At 38.1% G+C, this 19,226-nt stretch overlaps 1 protein-coding gene across 9 annotated transcripts in view; it reads left to right on the top strand.

Annotated features, from left to right (window-relative positions):
* Positions 1 to 18,500, top strand: part of RBM47 (RNA binding motif protein 47) — a 98,431-nt gene extending 79,931 nt beyond the window's left edge. For 4 of the 9 annotated variants that reach the window (XM_075194814.1, XM_075194821.1, XM_075194812.1 and 1 more), the window contains exons 2-6: positions 8,205 to 9,358; positions 10,887 to 10,961; positions 13,015 to 13,221; positions 14,693 to 14,874; positions 18,029 to 18,500. In XM_075194814.1, coding sequence (XP_075050915.1) covers positions 8,236 to 9,358; positions 10,887 to 10,961; positions 13,015 to 13,221; positions 14,693 to 14,874; positions 18,029 to 18,268 — 1,827 coding nt within the window. In that variant the 5' untranslated portion in view covers positions 8,205 to 8,235 and the 3' untranslated portion in view covers positions 18,269 to 18,500. The remainder of the gene's footprint in view (positions 1 to 8,204; positions 9,359 to 10,886; positions 10,962 to 13,014; positions 13,222 to 14,692; positions 14,875 to 18,028) is intronic. The other 5 variants (XM_075194813.1, XM_075194848.1, XM_075194840.1 and 2 more) reach the window with 5 other exon arrangements.
* Positions 18,501 to 19,226: the final 726 nt, after the last annotated feature.

Here is a 19,226-nt window from a genome sequence, read left to right as displayed (position 1 = left end):
AGAAGCCACTAGTGTTTGGATAGATAGAAGCCACTAGTGTTTGGATAGATAGAAGCCACTAGTGTTTGGATAGATAGAAGCGACTAGTGTTTGGATAGATAGAAGCCACTAGTGTTTGGATAGATAGAAGCCACTAGTGTTTGGATAGATAGAAGTCACTAGTGTTTGGATAGATAGAAGCCACTAGTGTTTGGATAGATAGAAGCCACTAGTGTTTGGATAGATAGAAGCCACTAGTGTTTGGATAGATAGAAGCCACTAGTGTTTGGATAGATAGAAGCCACTAGTGTTTGGATAGATAGAAGCCACTAGTGTTTGGATAGATAGAAGCCACTAGTGTTTGGATAGATAGAAGCCACTAGTGTTTGGATAGATAGAAGCCACTAGTGTTTGGATAGATAGAAGCGACTAGTGTTTGGATAGATAGAAGCCACTAGTGTTTGGATAGATATGGTACTGGAAATATTATCTACTTTAGTTTATTAAGCCCAGAAAATGATTTGTTTTTCTGGTGTGAATTGACCTTTAATGTCTTTAGGAAACGCTGTATAAGTTCATTTAATAAACGGCTTTATATTACATTTAATTGTGACTGAATAGAAAAACACACTTGTTGCCCTGATTTACGCAGTGATGTGTTAACCTGCTAGACAGGTAAGATGTTGATTGTCTGAGCTAGTGAACAAAGCAGTTCTGTAAGTCAGTAAGTGCTTACATAACGGAATATGAATGAACCATTTTCTTTTGAACTGTATAGATAGCTGTCCAGCTTCAGTGAAAATACTGACTGTACCTGACCAAAAACTAATCATACAGTTGATATTCTGAGAAATCTGTTGGTGGCCATTTCTCCCTGGTATGGCTATAGGGTGCATATGCAAATATTAAATGACTGTTTCCGATGGGATCTTTGCACTCTGATGTCCAAGAAGTAGATTGGATCGTCTGTTATAAAGCTGATATGTTTGCATAAGTAAACCACGCCATTTGGTCAGTACATGCAGTTATTGCATTACACTCACTATAACTATATATAAAATGATATGTTTGGGTAGAACAGGTTGTGAAAGGTGAGCACGTAACCAGGAAAGGTCCTTGGATCCTGGGGAGTGCCTGGTACATGAAATACATGAGACTTGTTTGTCTATGGCGATTGATTTTACATGGTGTTGCACTTTGCAACAGATAAGATAAAGCGACTGATAGGGACTAAGCCTAATCTGAGGCAGGGTAAACTTTCTAATCTTGTAATTAGTTTGAATTCTGCTTTAATGTGGCTAAATCCATTCAGTGGTAAATAAGTTTTTTTTGTTTTTTTCCTGTTTCACCAATTGGAGGGCTGCACAATGGCTACAGAGAGCTTCTTTACCTGTTTTTTTCAATGAACGGGTTAAGAGGGACAATGTATGTATTGTTCTGCAGTCTAATCCCATTATAGGTCTCCTCTTGCTGTGCCCTTTAAGACTGTTTGTTGTGCTCCGAAAGTCTCACTCAGTTTCACAGCAGGTTTGAGAAATTCTCGGTGGCTCTGATTTGTAGGCTTCCAAGTAATGCAAGTACTGCTGTATGGCTAGTGAGACCATTCTGTTTAACGCCTATATCACTTCCACACGTTTCTCTTCTGGCCCCACTTACACCATCCATAATGCGCCTTTTTGGGGGTCTGATTTATAGATCTATAAACTCTTTGCCTAATCCCCCAAATTCTTTAATATTACCTACTCTGTGGACAGTTATTACTTTTGGTTCTTTGTTGGGTTGTTAGCTGTGTATAGTGAATTGTGTTTTTATCATAATTTGTTTCCAAAACTCTACAGAGGTGTTTATGTCTGACACAATAACTCTTTGGCCTTATTAAATAAATAATAGCAAGTGCTCCAAAGGGAGGGTTTGTCTAGAAAAGAAACACAAAATCCCACACTGCCATCAGGCAATAAAAAGAGTAATTAAAATTGTCTCTTATTTATTAAAAAATGCCTTTACCATCCACCACTTGACAGCACTTCTGCCAATATAATGGCCCTAACACTAAACAATGAGAATCACCATATTGGGTCATATATTAATGTATTTTTACATTGATAGCAAACTCACCAGGAGGTACCCTGAAGCCTACAAAAAAGGAGGCACTGTAAGGATCAGCGCTCGCTCCCAGACAGGGTCAGGCTGTCATTAGATTGATATCACGTCACGTATTTAGTGTTTTTTTGTTCAGTTTTTCACAGTGGACCAAAGCTGAGATCTTCACAGCAATGAACATTACAAATATTTATGTGGAGTATTGACAATCCAGTTTACATACTAGGAGAAGAGTTTAGGGTTATGTCCAAATTGCACCAATTTTCACGCCTTTCCGAGATAGCTATTAGTCGGAACTTGCGCACATCTTGCAAGCTTCAAGATCATGGACCCCAGCGTCGGCAGTCATCTCAAGGAACCCTTGGGAGGAAAACTCTTCAGATATACTACTAAAGAGCCCCTCCATTTACTTTGATGTAGTTGTCTGAAGAACACACCTGGGGCCAGTGTGGAATACTGCGCCTATGGTGTTTATAAAAAAGGGATTAAAAACATCTGTCTTAATGAGCCATAACTGTCAGTGCTGCAATGCAAGGATTTTCTAAACCAAATCCTGCCAGCAATACGCTAGCTTCAGTTGGATGCCTACAATGTACATTGTTACCTGGAACATGCTATAGAATGCTATTGCTCAGGTGTAAAATTCTGCGACTGGCAGTGAAAGGGTTATTAGTAATAAGTGTTTGTGCATCAGTAGGGTAGGTGTCTGTAGCACATCCCCCTGCTCTGACCTCGCACTATTAGTTTACTCTTTAGACAGTAAGTATGATTACTGTTATAAATTTTGCCAAATCATGCTAAGTGCAAAGATCTTCCTGCTTCGCCCTAAACCCTAGTTAAACATTTCAATATTTTTATTACACTAACCCTGTGCAGAAGTCGTCGATGAATGTTCACAATCGCTATATTCCTTAACAATCGCTGTAAACTTTTATTTCACAATTCCTATAAAAGGGTTATACAAATAATGCAGATCAGAGGTCACTCTCAAATTGCCGCACTTTGCAGCTCAGTTCTGTCGATGTGACAAAAATACAGATAGGAAGAATGGACCTACCCCCCAGACATTCTGAAATCAGCAGCTGGTTAAATGCTTGATTTGTACGAGTCAGTCATTGGTACCTCAGATTAATCAGTAACTTCAAAAGCAGCTCAGTTTTCTACAGAGCAAGGTGTATGTTGAAAAGGTCAGATGTGAGTGCATGCAGGGGAGGGGGGGTTATGGCTCTACAAAGAAAATACAATACGGACAAAGTCAATGACTAAGGAAACATTTTCTCAAGCCCTTTTTCACATTGACACCCTGTGACTGACATTACATGAAGATGAGAGTCAGGGTTAGGTAGGGTCAGGCTACATTTTGGGGATATATTTACTAAAATGTGGGTGGAGATGTTGCCTATAGCAACCAATCAGATTGTAGCTGTCATTTTGTAGAATGTACTAAAGAAATGATAACTAGAATCTGATTGGTTGCTATAGGCAACATCTCCACTTTTTCAAACCCTCAAATCCAGAGTTTAGTAAATATACCGTATTTCCCCATGTATATGACGCTCCACTGTATAAGATGCACCTATATAAATCATGTGAAAAAATTGAGGATAAACGTTATCCTTAATTTTTTCACAAAATCACCCTTAATTTTTGCCCAAAAATTGTGCAGCATATACAGAGGAGAGACGGAGTTCTAACACTATTGCTAATTCTGCCTTACCCTGTCAGATGCTTCCTCTGTTCAGTAAAGTCTTCTTTTTTCTGTCCATTCTGATCCTGATGCTGGAAAGCCGCTTACCGTCCTCTTCCCGATGACCTGATGGCCAATCAGGACTTTAACAAGGTCCTGATTGGAAAAAACGCCAAATGCAAAAACCGGAAGTGTGCGCTCCAAATGCGGTTCACACACCACATCCGGTCATCGCGAGGAGGACCTTAAGCGACTTTCCAGCATCAGGATCAGAACATAACGAACGGACAGAAGAAAGAAGACTTTACTGGACAGAGGAATCATCTGACAGGGTAAGTGCTGCTACCCTTGTATAAGACACACCCACTTTTTAGACCCAAAATTTTGGGGAAAAAGGTGCGTCTTATACATGGGGAAATACGGTACTCCTTGGAGTCTTAAAAATTGGAAAGTTAGCTTGGGTTGGAGAGATAGCGGGTAGAGTTGGCATTAGGGCTTGTTTAGTCTTCCTAACCCTAAGAAAAATAGTTTTATTAATATATATATATATATATATATATATATATATATGACACACTTAAGAATGAAAAACAAATGAAATATAGACATAAACCAAGAAAAAATTGTATTAATGTGTTGGTGATTTGTCATTGCAGTGCAATCTTTGCAATTTAATCATGAAATCATTCTGTGGCTTCTTCAATAAAAACTGTGGTCCTGTAATTAGGCAATCTAAATAGCCATGAGGCATCGCTCTGCTGGTTTTCAATCAGTGTAAATTAGGGAAAATCCAGTCAGACCTGGTACGTTTTGCCTCAGGGTGAAGGGCCTGGAAGATTGGCCTTTTAATGATGTACTGGAGAGTGGACTTGTTTTAAAAATAGGTCACTTTATGGGGAAGAAAAGGAAAACAAAACTAAAAGCCATAAATGTATTCACTTTATGGGTAATACTGCGGCAGATTGCTGTGTACAGATGCAACAGTACTGTTTTTGGCAACAAAAGTGACTGAGATAAAAAAACACACATTTACTGCTTAACATCTACATCAGTTTGGGGCTTCAAAGTTCAATGTAGAGAAATAAATGTACTTTCTTACAAAGCAAATAAATAATTTCTATACATTATTTATAGTTATATAGTTAATAATTTAATCGTAAGCTTTTGGGCCTGAGTATCACTTTAAATAAAACAACAAACCCCCTGTGAGGTCCTTAAGGGGCATTCCAAAAGGCAATTCATCACAGCCCCACCCCCCCCTTCTGCACAATGCCACCATTCACGTAACCACGCCATGGAAAATAGACCATAATAGCGCGATTCGCAACGAATCCCATCTTCAAAGCCCTGCCCTGCACCCTTCACTATGGAAGTCGGTGGGATCCAGGAAGGTGGCCTGCTCTCCTGGGAGTCCGGGAACACTGCTTGAAATTCAGGAATCTATTAGACATTCTAAGAGAGTAGGGAAGTATGGGGGAAAGTATTGCCCAGTATTGTCTAGTTCTGCAAAACACACTTTAAACTGTAATTAAGGCTTATAAACATTAGAATTTTATCTGCTTTAGAGCTGGCACTTGGGTTATGTGGTATTCACCATGACAACCTTTTTCGAACAAACAAATTAAAGCGTAATTGTGCCCTCAAGCCAGTAGAACCTGTCTGACAAGAGTTTGCTTGGGATCCAGATCTGCTGTGTGCATTTGTGTAGGAAACTAGATCAAGGAGACTGTAATGACTCCCTGAGAATAGCGCATAACTGGGAAAACAGAAAACTCTGAAAGGATAATTCAAGGCAGAATAATAGTATCATAGGTATCCCGCTATACTCTAAATTATACATTTATGAGGGTCCCACATCTGCCATTTACGGGGTACTTTCCTCTCTACTCAGACAATTCCCCAGAACAGCAGTCGCTGATAAATTTGAAGTCACAGTGGTTCTTAAGGCAAAGGGCCTGAGTCATTAAGGAGAGTAAGGCAAAAAAAAGGAGTAAGTGTTCTCTGGGACAAATCATGTGACAATGCAAGGGGTGCCAATTAGATTATTATTTTGCACATAATTTAAATACTGGCTGTTTTTTCATCTAGCACACAAATACTTGATAGTTTTATTTTTACACTGAAATTTAAAGTTCATATAGGGCATACCCTATTCCAACTATAAATCTGTCCCCACATTTAAAATTTACCTCCCCCTCCCATGCCACATGGTTTTGCCCAGTTACAAAGTTACTCCTTTTTTTATGCTTTGCTCTCCTTAACGACCCAGGGCCAGAATGTTTAAGATGCATTGCGTAGAAATTTAGACTTGAAGAGCGTGCACCCCTCATCCCCCGTCTCTGTAAAACATTTGGCCAAAAAGGCACTCTGCAAAGATGACTGTATGCTAAGCACATTTTTAAAACAGAAGGTATGTGCATGCTCCTAATGATTTTTTCCTCAAAAAGCATTATCCCAGAGAACCAGCTAATGAAGATTTAATCTTCACTTCAGGAATTGTGGGCGGAGACAGGCAAATTGCTGTTTAGAAATTCAGTCTCCTTGTGGCTTGCAGACAGAATCTCTTTTTTGTTGTCGTATATTTGCATTTATTCACTTCATGAGGGGCAGTCACAGTGTTTAATCTGTCTAGGTAAAATGAAATACCTGCCAAAGACTCCAACATAGCAGTGCCCATAGTGTCCAAAGTATCATGGAAAATTACAGTATTTGGCACTTTGCCAAGTAATAACTTTGAAGCAAAACATCACACAGCCACAGTCTAACCTTTAAGTTAGCAATAAACATTCATACTTGTTGAAATAGATAATGTAATATAATTCAGGAATCCTTTATCAAACCAATAAAAACTGCATGCACCAAAGCTAGAAAACTGGCGGAGGAATAGGGTTTGCAAGCGAACCACTGATCTGTATGATGTGCCACATACGCTGTTCACACTGACAGAAATGATAGGTGCTGCAATGAGGTTAACTTTAAACTTTTCTTGCTGTACTCATGGTGCAATTTATATCACAGTTGTCCTGTGGACATCATATCCGGTATGACATAGAGGTCAGTTTATATCTATGTAGATCTTTCACCATGTATATCCCTTTTAATTGAGCTGAACCTGAGTGCAAACAAATGTGTTCTGTAATAGTCCACAATAGGCGCAGAGTGGTGGTCTGTTGTGTACCTCATGAATATTAGTCAGAGAGTGCCTCAGTGATAGGCGCAGAGTGGTGGTCTGTTGTGTACCTCATGAATATTAATCAGGCAGTGCCCCAGTGATAGGCGGAGAGTGGTGGTCTGTTGTGTACCTCATGAATATTAGTCAGACAGTGCCTCAGTGATAGGCGCAGAGTGGTGGTCTGTTGTGTACCTCATGAATATTAGTCAGACAGTGCCTCAGTGATAGGCGCAGAGTGGTGGTCTGTTGTGTACCTCATGAATATTAATCAGGCAGTGCCTCAGTGATAGGTGCAGAGTGGTGGTCTGTTGTGTACCTCATGAATATTAGTCAGACAGTGCCCCAGTGATAGGTGCAGAGTGGTGGTCTGTTGTGTACCTCATGAATATTAGTCAGGCAGTGCCTCAGTGATAGGCGCAGAGTGGTGGTCTGTTGTGTACCTCATGAATATTAGTCAGACAGTGCCCCAGTGATGTCACTGGTTCCCAACATATTGATAGGTTGTAAACTGGTTCAGCCCACAATATGGATGCCTCCACTGTATATAGGTGGGATGTAAGTAAAAAGTCTTCTTTTTGTGTAGTTTAGGTGAAAAGCTTTCTCGTTCACATTTTAACACTTTTTTTGTGGTTTAAGTATATTAAATCAATGGACATTTTTATGTAAACAAGTATTATTGGTAACAGAGGCTGCATATATTTCAATGCATAAAGTAATTGGACTAATTGTTACGGAATGTTGATTACAGTTGTGACTTATAGAGAATACATTAATTATGGGCCTATTTACCCCAGGTGCACCCATGACTAATTATTACAAAATGTTTATGAAATTCGGAGAGTGCATTTTTTTAAACATATCAATATAGGACACTGTTAGTTTTGTTTTTATGTGAAAATACATATTGCAATTAATATATTTTTATGTCAGTAGTCATGGATTAGAAACCATGAATCAAGATCTATTTTAAAAGATTTGTATTTTCACATAAAGACTACTGGGTAAAGGTTTTCTTTCTGCCTTTTGTTGTGCAAGTCCCTGCATGATAAGGAGTGCCTTTCGTCTGACTACCACAATATCTGCTGTTTCTTCATACACTTTTTCCTGTAGTTCTATTTAAGCCAAGTTTTTACATGACTAATTTGCTCTGGGAAGCTGCTTAAGCAGAGAGAAAGAAATTATTTATTTTAAATGTCTATTTTTTTTTTCATAGCAGTGCCCTGAATTATTGCATGTATTAATGCTTGGTGTTTATTCTTTCAATAGGTTTCAGCAAGTACTGCATCACTTTGGCATAATGACAGCAGAGGATTCTATTGCAATGATGAGTAGCGATTCTTCGTCAAAGATTACAGAAGGAGTTGCTGGTGCACCAAACGAGGCTGCTCTTATTGCACTCATGGAACGTACAGGTTATGCAATGGTCCAAGAAAATGGACAGAGGAAATATGGAGGTCCACCACCTGGTTGGGAAGGGCTCCATCCTCCACGTGGCTGTGAGGTGTTTGTGGGCAAAATACCCCGTGATGTGTATGAAGATGAGCTAGTTCCAGCATTTGAAAGCGTAGGTAGGATCTACGAAATGCGTCTGATGATGGACTTTGACGGCAAGAACCGAGGCTATGCTTTTGTCATGTACACACTCAAGCATGAAGCCAAGAGGGCAGTTAGAGAACTTAACAACTTTGAAATCAGACCTGGAAGACTTTTAGGGGTTTGCTGCAGTGTAGACAACTGTCGGCTTTTTATTGGGGGGATTCCAAAAATGAAGAAGAGAGAAGAGATTCTGGAAGAGATCTCTAAAGTAACAGAAGGGGTTTTAGATGTCATTGTCTATGCCAGTGCTGCTGATAAGATGAAAAATCGAGGCTTTGCTTTTGTAGAGTATGAAAGCCACCGAGCAGCTGCTATGGCCAGAAGAAAACTGATGCCAGGAAGAATCCAGCTTTGGGGCCACCAGATCGCTGTTGACTGGGCGGAACCAGAGATTGATGTAGATGAAGATGTGATGGAGACCGTCAAAATTCTTTACGTGAGAAACCTGATGATTGAAACATCAGAGGATACAATTAAACAGATCTTTGGCCAGTACAATCTTGGGTGTGTTGAGCGGGTCAAGAAAATACGCGATTATGCTTTTGTGCATTTTACCAGCCGGGATGATGCCGTCCAGGCCATGAGAAACCTCAATGGGACTGAACTTGAAGGATCTTGCATAGAAGTTACTTTGGCCAAGCCCGTTGACAAGGAACAATACACACGTTACCAGAAAGCTGCTAAAGGAGGTGCACCTGCCACGGCTCCGGCCACAGAAGTCACCCAGCCTAGTTATGTTTACTCCTGTGATCCTTACACATTAGCATATTATGGATACCCATACAATGCCCTGATTGGTCCCAACAGAGATTACTTTGTGAAAGGTTGGTAAATGTAACAAATGTGTTTTATAAATATCCATTATCTAGTTAAGTTATAGGAGTGTTCAGAAATGTTTTAGCTTTTGTACCCCTCACACTGTAGATCTGTTTATATCATTTGGCCTCCTATCCAGATTGTAGATACATGTTGGTAAATACTCTTACATTCTTATTTGCCAAATAGCCAGTAATTCTTTGTTTGCTCGTATTTTTTCATATTATATTTTAAGTATCTCTGGGGGTTAATTAAAAAAATTGTGTACAAACATACTGTAACCAGTCAAACTTAATTTAAAGAACAAAAAAAGCATTGGTTACAACAGATTTGTAAATATGGTAGCAGGGCCATTTATGAAAACTTGTGCTAAACAAGGTGTATTGCCTTCAGCAAGCATTAAGCTTGCCTTCATTTTTTAAACTATGTTAAAAAAAATGATAGAATATATTTAGATTCTATGGGCAATACCATTTTTTTTATCTGCATCAATATTCATAAATGCCCACTTAAAAAATAAATATGAGTAATTAGTTGCGTTCATTCTACATGTATAACGTTGGTCAGGTATGTCCAATGTTTTTACTGAACTTCACTGCCCACATTATGTCACTGAGCATTGTGGGAAATGTAGTTTGGCCAATGTTGTATGCTGCCAGTACTTGATTTAGAGTGTTTTTTCTATAATTTTTTTCTAACACAACTTTCCCCTCTTTCCTTCTCAAAATTTATAAAGATCATCTCAAATTTTTCTGAAGAGAAACTACAGAATGCGTGTAGTCTAGAATATATTTAGCAAGCACATTGATATGACATGATACATTCATTTTACTGCCATGATCAGTCATTCCATTATTGCTGCCTCAAAATGTAGTGCACTGTGACCAAAAGTTTGCATCTAAAACGATTCCAAAAATTATTTTTTGGTAGCAATTTATACCAGTCAACATAATTCCCTTATAAAAATATTTTTTAGAGCCATCAGTAAAATATGAAATGGATATTCTGTATCTACTTTCTATATAGCAAGCAAATACATTATATTCATTTGATTTTTGTGCATCTGTCATTTCCACCACATTTCTGGTTTCAGCATATCACACCTTGTAGTCACACATATATCTTCAGCAATGGTTGGCTTTGGTTTAGAGCTAAATTTATTAAGGCATTGAAGCTTTGGTTCTTTTTTGTTTAGTTTGTTTTATAAGTTACAAAGCTTTGTGTATATACTTTGAAATTAGTGAAATTGCACAAAATCTTAGAAGAACAATTGAATGTTCTTTTGATCAAATTTTAATATTAAAATGTGCATAATTAAAACAAAAGTAAACATGATGGCTTTTTAATGGCACATTTATAAATGCTTCACCTTGAATTGCGTTTGTCATGTTCTTGGGTAGAATCGGCAAATAGAATATTATACAGTTTGAATTTGAAAAGTCACCAAATTGCTATGTGTATTATTAACATAAGATGTAAAAAATAGTATAAATTCATAAATTACATGGCTGGTACACTTTTTCATCTTTCCTCCAGCCTCCAATCTGTGGTCACATGGTTCAGAGAAAAATGATCAGAGAATCTTCAATATGGGATATCACACATCAATCAGTAGGTTCCATATTCTTTAATTATACCTTGGCTAGACCAACCAATCAGAGCACAAGAAATTACATAGAGCTAGATCAGCCTGTACCCAGTAGAACATTCACAACAAAAAAGCAAACAGAACTACCTGCAATAGAAACAGCAACACAATGTATGCAGCTAACATACTTCTATATTAAATTCATTTTTGCATCCATATTTTTTTCCTTTTAGTCATGGATTGATACATCAGCCCATTGCTCTTTTGTAGGGCAATTGTGCATTTTAACTTGCAGACCTTGATTAGTGAGTGTTTTATGAGTTAATGGTGATGTCCATCCACCTTTTTACATCTCCTGCCTCTTTAACCGGCAGTCCTTCCCCAAATACCTGTGAGTTGGGGTCCCCCTACCAGAACCTAGATTTTTGTACCAAAGGCCCATATTTTTTCATTCCAGCTGGCTGGAGGACTGTAGACCGAGACTTCTTAGCATGTAACAAGAACATGGCCCTGCCCCATCATTTGACTGTCATCACCAAAATTAAAAGTCTTGGGGAACTTATGCTGATGCTATTAGTGAAATGACTTAGTAAGGGGTGTGGTCGTGTGTATGCCCAGCAGCCAATGGGAAGATTTGCTTTAAGTCTCCAGTCTTTCAGTTTCAACCAGCAGAACTGTAAAAACTTGGGGATTTAGCAGTAATTGGCAGAGGAACACTACCATAGCTGTTCATTCGGTGGACATCTCCTTTTACATCTCTAAATATTTGAATATACTTGGTATCATGTAATATATGGTAAATTCCAACTCCACTAAAATACTGTACATTTTGAGTTTGGTTTTGTAGTCAGGGTGAGCCATAAAGTTCAGTATATGAGGAACGCAGTATAAAATGGTCTGTTGTCCCCATCATGTATGACCAGCGCAGATAAGAGAACTTAACCAAGGTCACATGAACACTTTATTACATTCTGCCATTGGTCACAGTGCACGTCATTTCTCCCTTATCAGTATATCCTTGCCTGTCACCTGATTTCTACGTCTGATATGTCAGTAAAACAACCGTGATTTGATGGCTTATGCATAGCATGTACTATTAACTCACCCTTCTATATCAAAGTCATAAATCACTTCTCAGCTAAAATACAAGATTTTCTGTGTGTGAGTACTTTGTCACACAGACACATATAAGTGTAATCATTAATCTTGTCAGAATGCAAAATATTTGAAATGCATGTGTTCCATGGACTTGCAAGTTCCCTATGCCGTTCTTACTTGCCTTCAAGAACTATGAGTTTAGTTTGTTTAACTTGACAATGGAGGCTGCAGTTTTATAGCCTGACCCAGTATTCAAAAAACTGCAGCCTATCAATTCAGTAGAACCTACTGCTCTCGCCAAGGCAAGAAGTTGTTAGCAAATTAATAGAATGTATATTTTCACAAACACTAGTTCAGCTAACCAGAATGGCTTGTTGTGGGCGCACTTTATACTATTGAAGGGCACAGAGCTCAAAACTGATAAAGTTGGCAGCCAAAGCAAAAATCATATATTCACCAGCTAACTGGAATTAATAGCAGAACATTTCAAATGTCTTACATTCTGTCAATATTTCACAGTTTTTTATTTAATTACTTATTGACGTGTTTCAAAAATTTCCCAAAACACAGTACTATTTCACTTGTATTTTAGCTCTCTCTTTAAGCCATATTCTGAAACTGCATTTTGCTTCAACTGTGTTTCCATTTTGGACATGATATACTTTGAAATCTATATTGTACACAATCTGTCTTAGGGGGGTTCTAAAATTCTAAGCCACGTACCAAAAATTCTAAGACGGCTCAAGAGGCTGCAGCTTGCCGGGCCTGAGGAATCGCGCTAATTGATGGGCTTGAATTAAGCATAGACTTTAGGGACAACAGTATTTGCCACTGAGGAATGTGTGAACTTTGGCACTTTTTCTCTATGGCACGTCATTGCCCAAAATGGAAGCTCAAATCCATCGCTCAATATGTACTGGTAGAATCTTTAGTCGTGATCGCTTGTGGTTTCTGATTGTATTGTGTTGGTATTACAAGCAGGCAGCATAAGAGGCAGAGGGCGAGGTGCAGCTGGCAACAGAGCTCCAGGTCCCAGGGGCACGTACCTTGGGGGATATTCGGCTGGCCGCGGCATATATAGCAGATATCATGAAGGGAAGGGTAAACAGCAAGAAAAAGGCTTTGAACTTGTACCCAACCTGGAATTACCAGCGGTCAATCCAGTTGCTCTAAAACCTGGTACAGGTTAGTCCTAACATCTGACATTTTAAATTGATCCCTAACTAGTGAATTCATTCATTCAGGGGAGATACATTGGAGGACATTTATGAGAGTGTAATACAGAAACCTTGATTGAAAAGTGGAAAAGTGGAATTATAAGAATTCTGAAATAACTCCACTTTTCTACTTCCCTCTTACTCCACTTTGATAAATGTCCCCAGCATCTCCCTTTTTGTACCATTATATTCTGTTACATATTTAACAGAGATCCTCAGTGTTCCGAATGTTATCCTGAGTATAAGAAAGTGATTCCCCCAAGAACAAATTAATAAGCCAACACACACCTGTAAATAAAATACATTTTTAAATATAATTTCAGACTTCAGTCTTCTACCAAGAGATACCCTATATATACACACACAGAAAATACAATTTTGCATAGAATTTCTGAAGACATGAAACACTCAATATGTGATGATACAAAAAATCACCACTTAAAATTGTAGATACATGTATTGTTATAATATGCTAAATGCAGAGCTTCTCCAAGGTTACTTACTACCACAATAGAAGCCATTTGCTTTTATTGTATAGCTTGCACTAGGCAGATAAAAGATCAATGCTGTGTAGTTATTACGGTGTTAGAGCAAATTTGCACCTTTGACCAGTGTTGGTAATTAACCACCTCTGTCTACCAGCCAGCGATATTTCACAAATTAAAATAAACTGCCATATTTGAACCATTTATGCACTGAACCATAATGTAAAGTTATTTAATCCCGTTGATTGCACTGTTCTATATAGTAACATTTTATTGTAGATTAATGCAGAGAGCGCAGCGATTCCATATAAATAGTTGTATGTTTCACAAATTATTCCACAATTCTGAGTTAATACCAATATATTTACACTGCACTACTCAAATCAGCCCAGATTGTGTTTGTTATTGAGAATCTATCCCTATAGTTCTCTTTGTAACTGAGATTTTTTAATCATCTTTTGTTACTTGATTATTTTTCCCAAATCACTCATTCATGCCTTCTTATCTGCTAAGACTAACACAATGTAACCGTAAAGGAACTTGGCAAAGAAAAATGGTTGTGGTTCATAGTTTGGGTTTTATTTAAATAAGAAAACAAATATATTTTATATAATTAATTGTATAAGGGTAAGCTACATGTATGTATGTATGCGAAACTGCATCCATTTCTGTCTTATACATAAGAGATTGTTTCCATGGAACCAGATAGTGACCATTTCAAGTTATAAAATGCCTATAGACAGTGGAAGCAACCACTTTGTGTGCTGACCAATATTCATGAGAACAGTCTATCAGTTCACTAGGTAATAGTCCACATCATCCAAGCAACAAAATGCATCTTGAACTAATTATCTTACTCGTTCCTTGTGAAGTGATAGGCTGTTTCTTCATGAATATTAGTCTATTCCAGTCACAAAATTGAGGTAGAGTTACTGATCAATTTCTATGTTTCAGTGGCCATTCCCACCATGGGCACACAGTACTCCATGTTTCAGGCTGCCTCAGCGGCCAAGTTGATGGAAGAAGGTAAAATCCATGGGATGGAACACATGATCAATCCCCTTGCTGTGCAGACTGATCCCGCGAGTGCAGCTGCTGCAGTCATCCCATCCGTGTCAACACCCCCACCATTTCAGGTAATACATTTACTAAATAAATGCATGTTTAGTAATGATTTGTATATGAATGAATAAAGCAAAGGTACCAACACTGGAGCAGTCGGAGATTCCTAAAAGGGGATCAAGCACCCCCTTCCCAGAGGGCAGCATGTGATTGGTTGTGAACTGATTGCAATATATGTTGTCCAGCTCACATCCAGTCATGGGCAGCTCTCTTTGGCTAGTAACTGATTTAAGTATTTTAAATATTTCTTGCCCAGGTCCCAGGAATGCACAGCAATCTAATTTTCTCCCGGGAGTGGTCAAAACCCTCTTCATACTGCTTTTGATTACAATGATCTGTAGAAGATTTCCTCGGATGATTTAGAACTGTCCACCGGAATAATTTCTGTATCAATTTTGGCAATCTTTCCTTTTCAATTATATGATATGGTGACACAATTAAAATAAGTGTCATTTCTCTTTTTATACTTCTGAGGATAATTGTGGAGAATGCCTCAGTTTGGCTCTCACATAATACAGTTTGATGAACAGGCTGTTTGCACTGACCTGTTGCAACCTATATTTCCCCACTTGCGCCCAAAGTACAGTACAAAACATACAATATTACACAGTTCCATGGAATCCCTTATAAAAGAAATAGTTTACAGCCAGTCTGATCCTACTAAATAAAAAATGACCAATATCTCGTTAGCTGTGCAATTTAAAGTGACTGAATATGCAGAGGTGAAGATGATAGAAGTAATCAGAAGTAATGGGCATATGATATATTATTTGGTCCTATAGCCGATCCATACTGTACAAATGTTGTCAATAATATTTTGCTGTTGCTTGCATTGTATCTCTTAAAACAAATGTAATTGATAGTCAAATTTGAATGGATGGAGCAAAATGACCAGTATTGACAGATACGAGTATAAATTAAAATGGTAATTGATATGAATAGTGAAACATCTACAAGGAATTGAAATTGTAATACACTCACTGGTCCAGATGTCAATAGAACAAAAAATGGGGCAGAGATGCTTGGTCCTTAGTGTCTGGTGTCTTGGTGTCTGTCCTAGGGCCAGGTAGGTGTGATATGTGTGGTATATTATACATTTTATTGATATGGACATTTTATAGTTTATTAGACTGAATGTTGGTAATGGTATTCCTTGACGTTAAAAGGCCATATGATGCCAATTCCTCAACCAAGTATGACTTTATGGTTGGTGGGAAAGAATAAGGCTGAAAAGACTCCATAATAAAGAGATAGAAGGAGCAAGTTATATGGAGAATTTAAAGAGAAGGTTTCAAGCTTTGGAAGGGTTGTAGTAACTTCATAGTTATACTTGATGGAATAGAACTATTTTCCAAGAATGGGGGTTGTTAAAAATAGGTCAAGAAAGATTCTCATAAAACATATGGAAGTGAGAAGAGGACTGGTTATCACAAACAACAAGGTATTGGAAATGGTCTACTCAGGACCACTGCGGACTGTGGAATGGATGTTCGTAAAATGTAAAACTAATGAATGAGATGTTCAGTAAGAATGAAGAAACATGAAATGAAAACAGTGAATGAACGACTAGGAGACAGTGCTTCAACTAATATTGTAAAATGGGCTAAGATTAGAAGAGCGAAGGAACATAAAAATAGAAAGAGGCAGCATGGATATAATAGTAGGAATGAATGAGAGTGGAAATTATGAATTTAGTGGAAAAAAATTCAGTGACAATTAAAGAAAACTTTTGGAAGCTAGGAACAGATGTGATCAGCAATATCTTCCCCATGACACACTGATATACTGAGGCGTGTTTATAGCAGTTTGTTAGGCTAGGTACACCCTGAAGAATTTTCCGACCAAGTGTTATCTCAAACGATTGAACCTGATGGTATAAGAAGTATTGAACAGTAATGACTGCGCAAACGTAAAAGGTGAATTAGGGATGCCTGAATCGAATGAGGGATGGGTCAGCGAGTTGTTAAAATTGTGTAGAAACAGTGACATAAATGTAACAAAATTCGAGAGAAATGGTTGTGTGGGTTGAGTTGAAAACAAAATAATTTGGATAAAGCGAAAAAGTAGGTAGTCTACGTGGCTGCACTAAGAATAAAATAATTACTTAGAAATAATGATAACAAGCCTGACTCCGTAAGTGAGCCATTCTGATCCGCTGACAGCAAGGTACAAGGCAGAGGGCGTAGAAAGATAGTATTTAAAGTTCCAGCCCCTTCCACACTTGCAGGCTAATTAGCCTACTTGATTATCTGTTTTCGAGGGTGTGTGTTTGTGGGATGGCTACTGTATTTTTCCTCTGACAATTAAATAAATGACATTGTGCACCATGTGCCACCATATATGAAAACTATGAGGATGAGTGTTAATTCAGTGGTCTCAGAAAATGTCATAAAACATGACATGTCCACTGCAGGAAATGCTGTTGCTTTAAGTGATGACGATGAAGGCTGATCCCTATTGGTCAGAATTGCTGGACTCTGCTCCTCATCTGCAGCACTAGAAAGGCTCAGCACTTTGTATGGGCATTGGGGCTGTATGTTTTGGGAGTTGAGACTTGTTTGTCGAACCAAAGCCGACTGTTAGGGTTGTCTCCTATTGCCCGCTCTGAGACATCCTGTGTAACTTGGATCTAGCGATAGCTGACGTGCCAGGTGCTATCAGGCTGTGTCTGTTGGTGAATGATGGCAAAATTCTACCTTAGCTGCATTCATTGTTCTCGTTATGACAAGGCCCACACATTCATCATGGATTCACTGTATGGAATGTTATGTTACCAGTGAGAGTAACCTTTTGTGGTGTATGTACAAACTGACTGACAGATTGGGAATAGATATCTGTTGCCTAAAAATGAAAGAGACTCATAATAATATTAGTGTGTGTGCATGTAAGGGCCCCAAAACAACTGTCAACACAGAGCTCATGACATTATTCACCAGTTTGTGTGGTCATTGGCCAACTGCACCAATAGGCTCCATGTGATCTATTCAGGCAGCCAGAGTTTTAACTGGATCTATCCAATTTGGTCACCCAAGATGAGCAGTTTTACACATCAGTACTTTTGAGCTTGGATATGGTCATTAACTCGGTCATAGAGGGTAACAATCATGGGGAGATCATTTGAATCTGTTTTCTAACAATGTTACGTTCCTTTTGCATTCTGTTTTCCAGGGCCGTCCGATAACGCCAGTGTACACCATGGCTCCAAATATGCAAAGGATTCCTACTGCAGGGATTTATGGTGCAAGTTACCTTCCCATTGCGGCGCCTACTACAGCCACGTTAGCCACACTACAGAAGAACGCCGCCGCCGCAGCAGCGATGTATGGAGGATATGCGGGCTATATACCTCAAGCTTTTCCTGCTGCAACCATCCAAGTTCCATTACATGACATCTACCAAACATACTAAGACTGTCATCTCAAGAGGGGAGATATTCAAGGAACTCTTTAATATTTATGAAGAAAGAACCTAAAAATATATTCTTAGAAGAATATTTTATATATGTGAATGTTTTTAAGATATATACATTTGTTCATACATTTCTCCTTGGATTTTTATGCTTTAAACTTAGATTTATACTATGTGGTTTGGTTACTTAGGTTTTTAACAATATATATATGTAGGCAACATATCAGGTATAAAGGTGTGTTTATATTATATTTGTTTATATATATATATATATATATATATATATATATATATAGAGATGTACACTTTCTGCAATATATATATATATATATATATATATATATATATATATATATATATACATATATATACACACACGTGTATGTATATATATATATATATATATATATATATATATATATATATAGATTGTGTATCCTGTAGTACACAAAATTATTATGCAACTTAAATGTATATGTATGTAAAGTACATACATGAGCAGCTATAGCATAAAGAGTAAATATTGCATATTTAAGAAATATATGTAGAGTATATACAGTTTTGGATGGTACCTTATTTATAAAGCTATACTGGAACATCTTGGGAACAACTAGGAAAATATGGCTTCCTCATTTCTCTATCAGTAATAAGACAGAGAGAGAAGAACATTAGTGCCAATGGGTTATCTGTGTGATGTCAGCAGAATCCTTAAGACAACTGTAACAGTTCGGTTATATGAAGTTACTCTCCTGCCTTTATTGCAGAAACTTAAACTGCAATATTCTTCTGACCGGTCACAGAGCACATCAGACACAGTGAGGTCATGCTGCAATTGGAAGGCGCCCGCTTATTGAGCAGGCTTGGCTGGAATAGTGTAACAGACGTGTGTTAGTTAACTGAAGCACCCATAAAAGTCAATAAATCGCTGCATTACCTGGAATACAGCTCCCTCAACGCT

Source organism: Mixophyes fleayi, chromosome 1 (assembly GCF_038048845.1).
Source record: "Mixophyes fleayi isolate aMixFle1 chromosome 1, aMixFle1.hap1, whole genome shotgun sequence".
In the NCBI taxonomy this organism is placed as follows: Eukaryota; Metazoa; Chordata; class Amphibia; order Anura; family Limnodynastidae; genus Mixophyes; species Mixophyes fleayi.
Note: the sequence above shows the minus strand (reverse complement) of the source record. Positions and strands in the feature narration are given on the sequence as shown.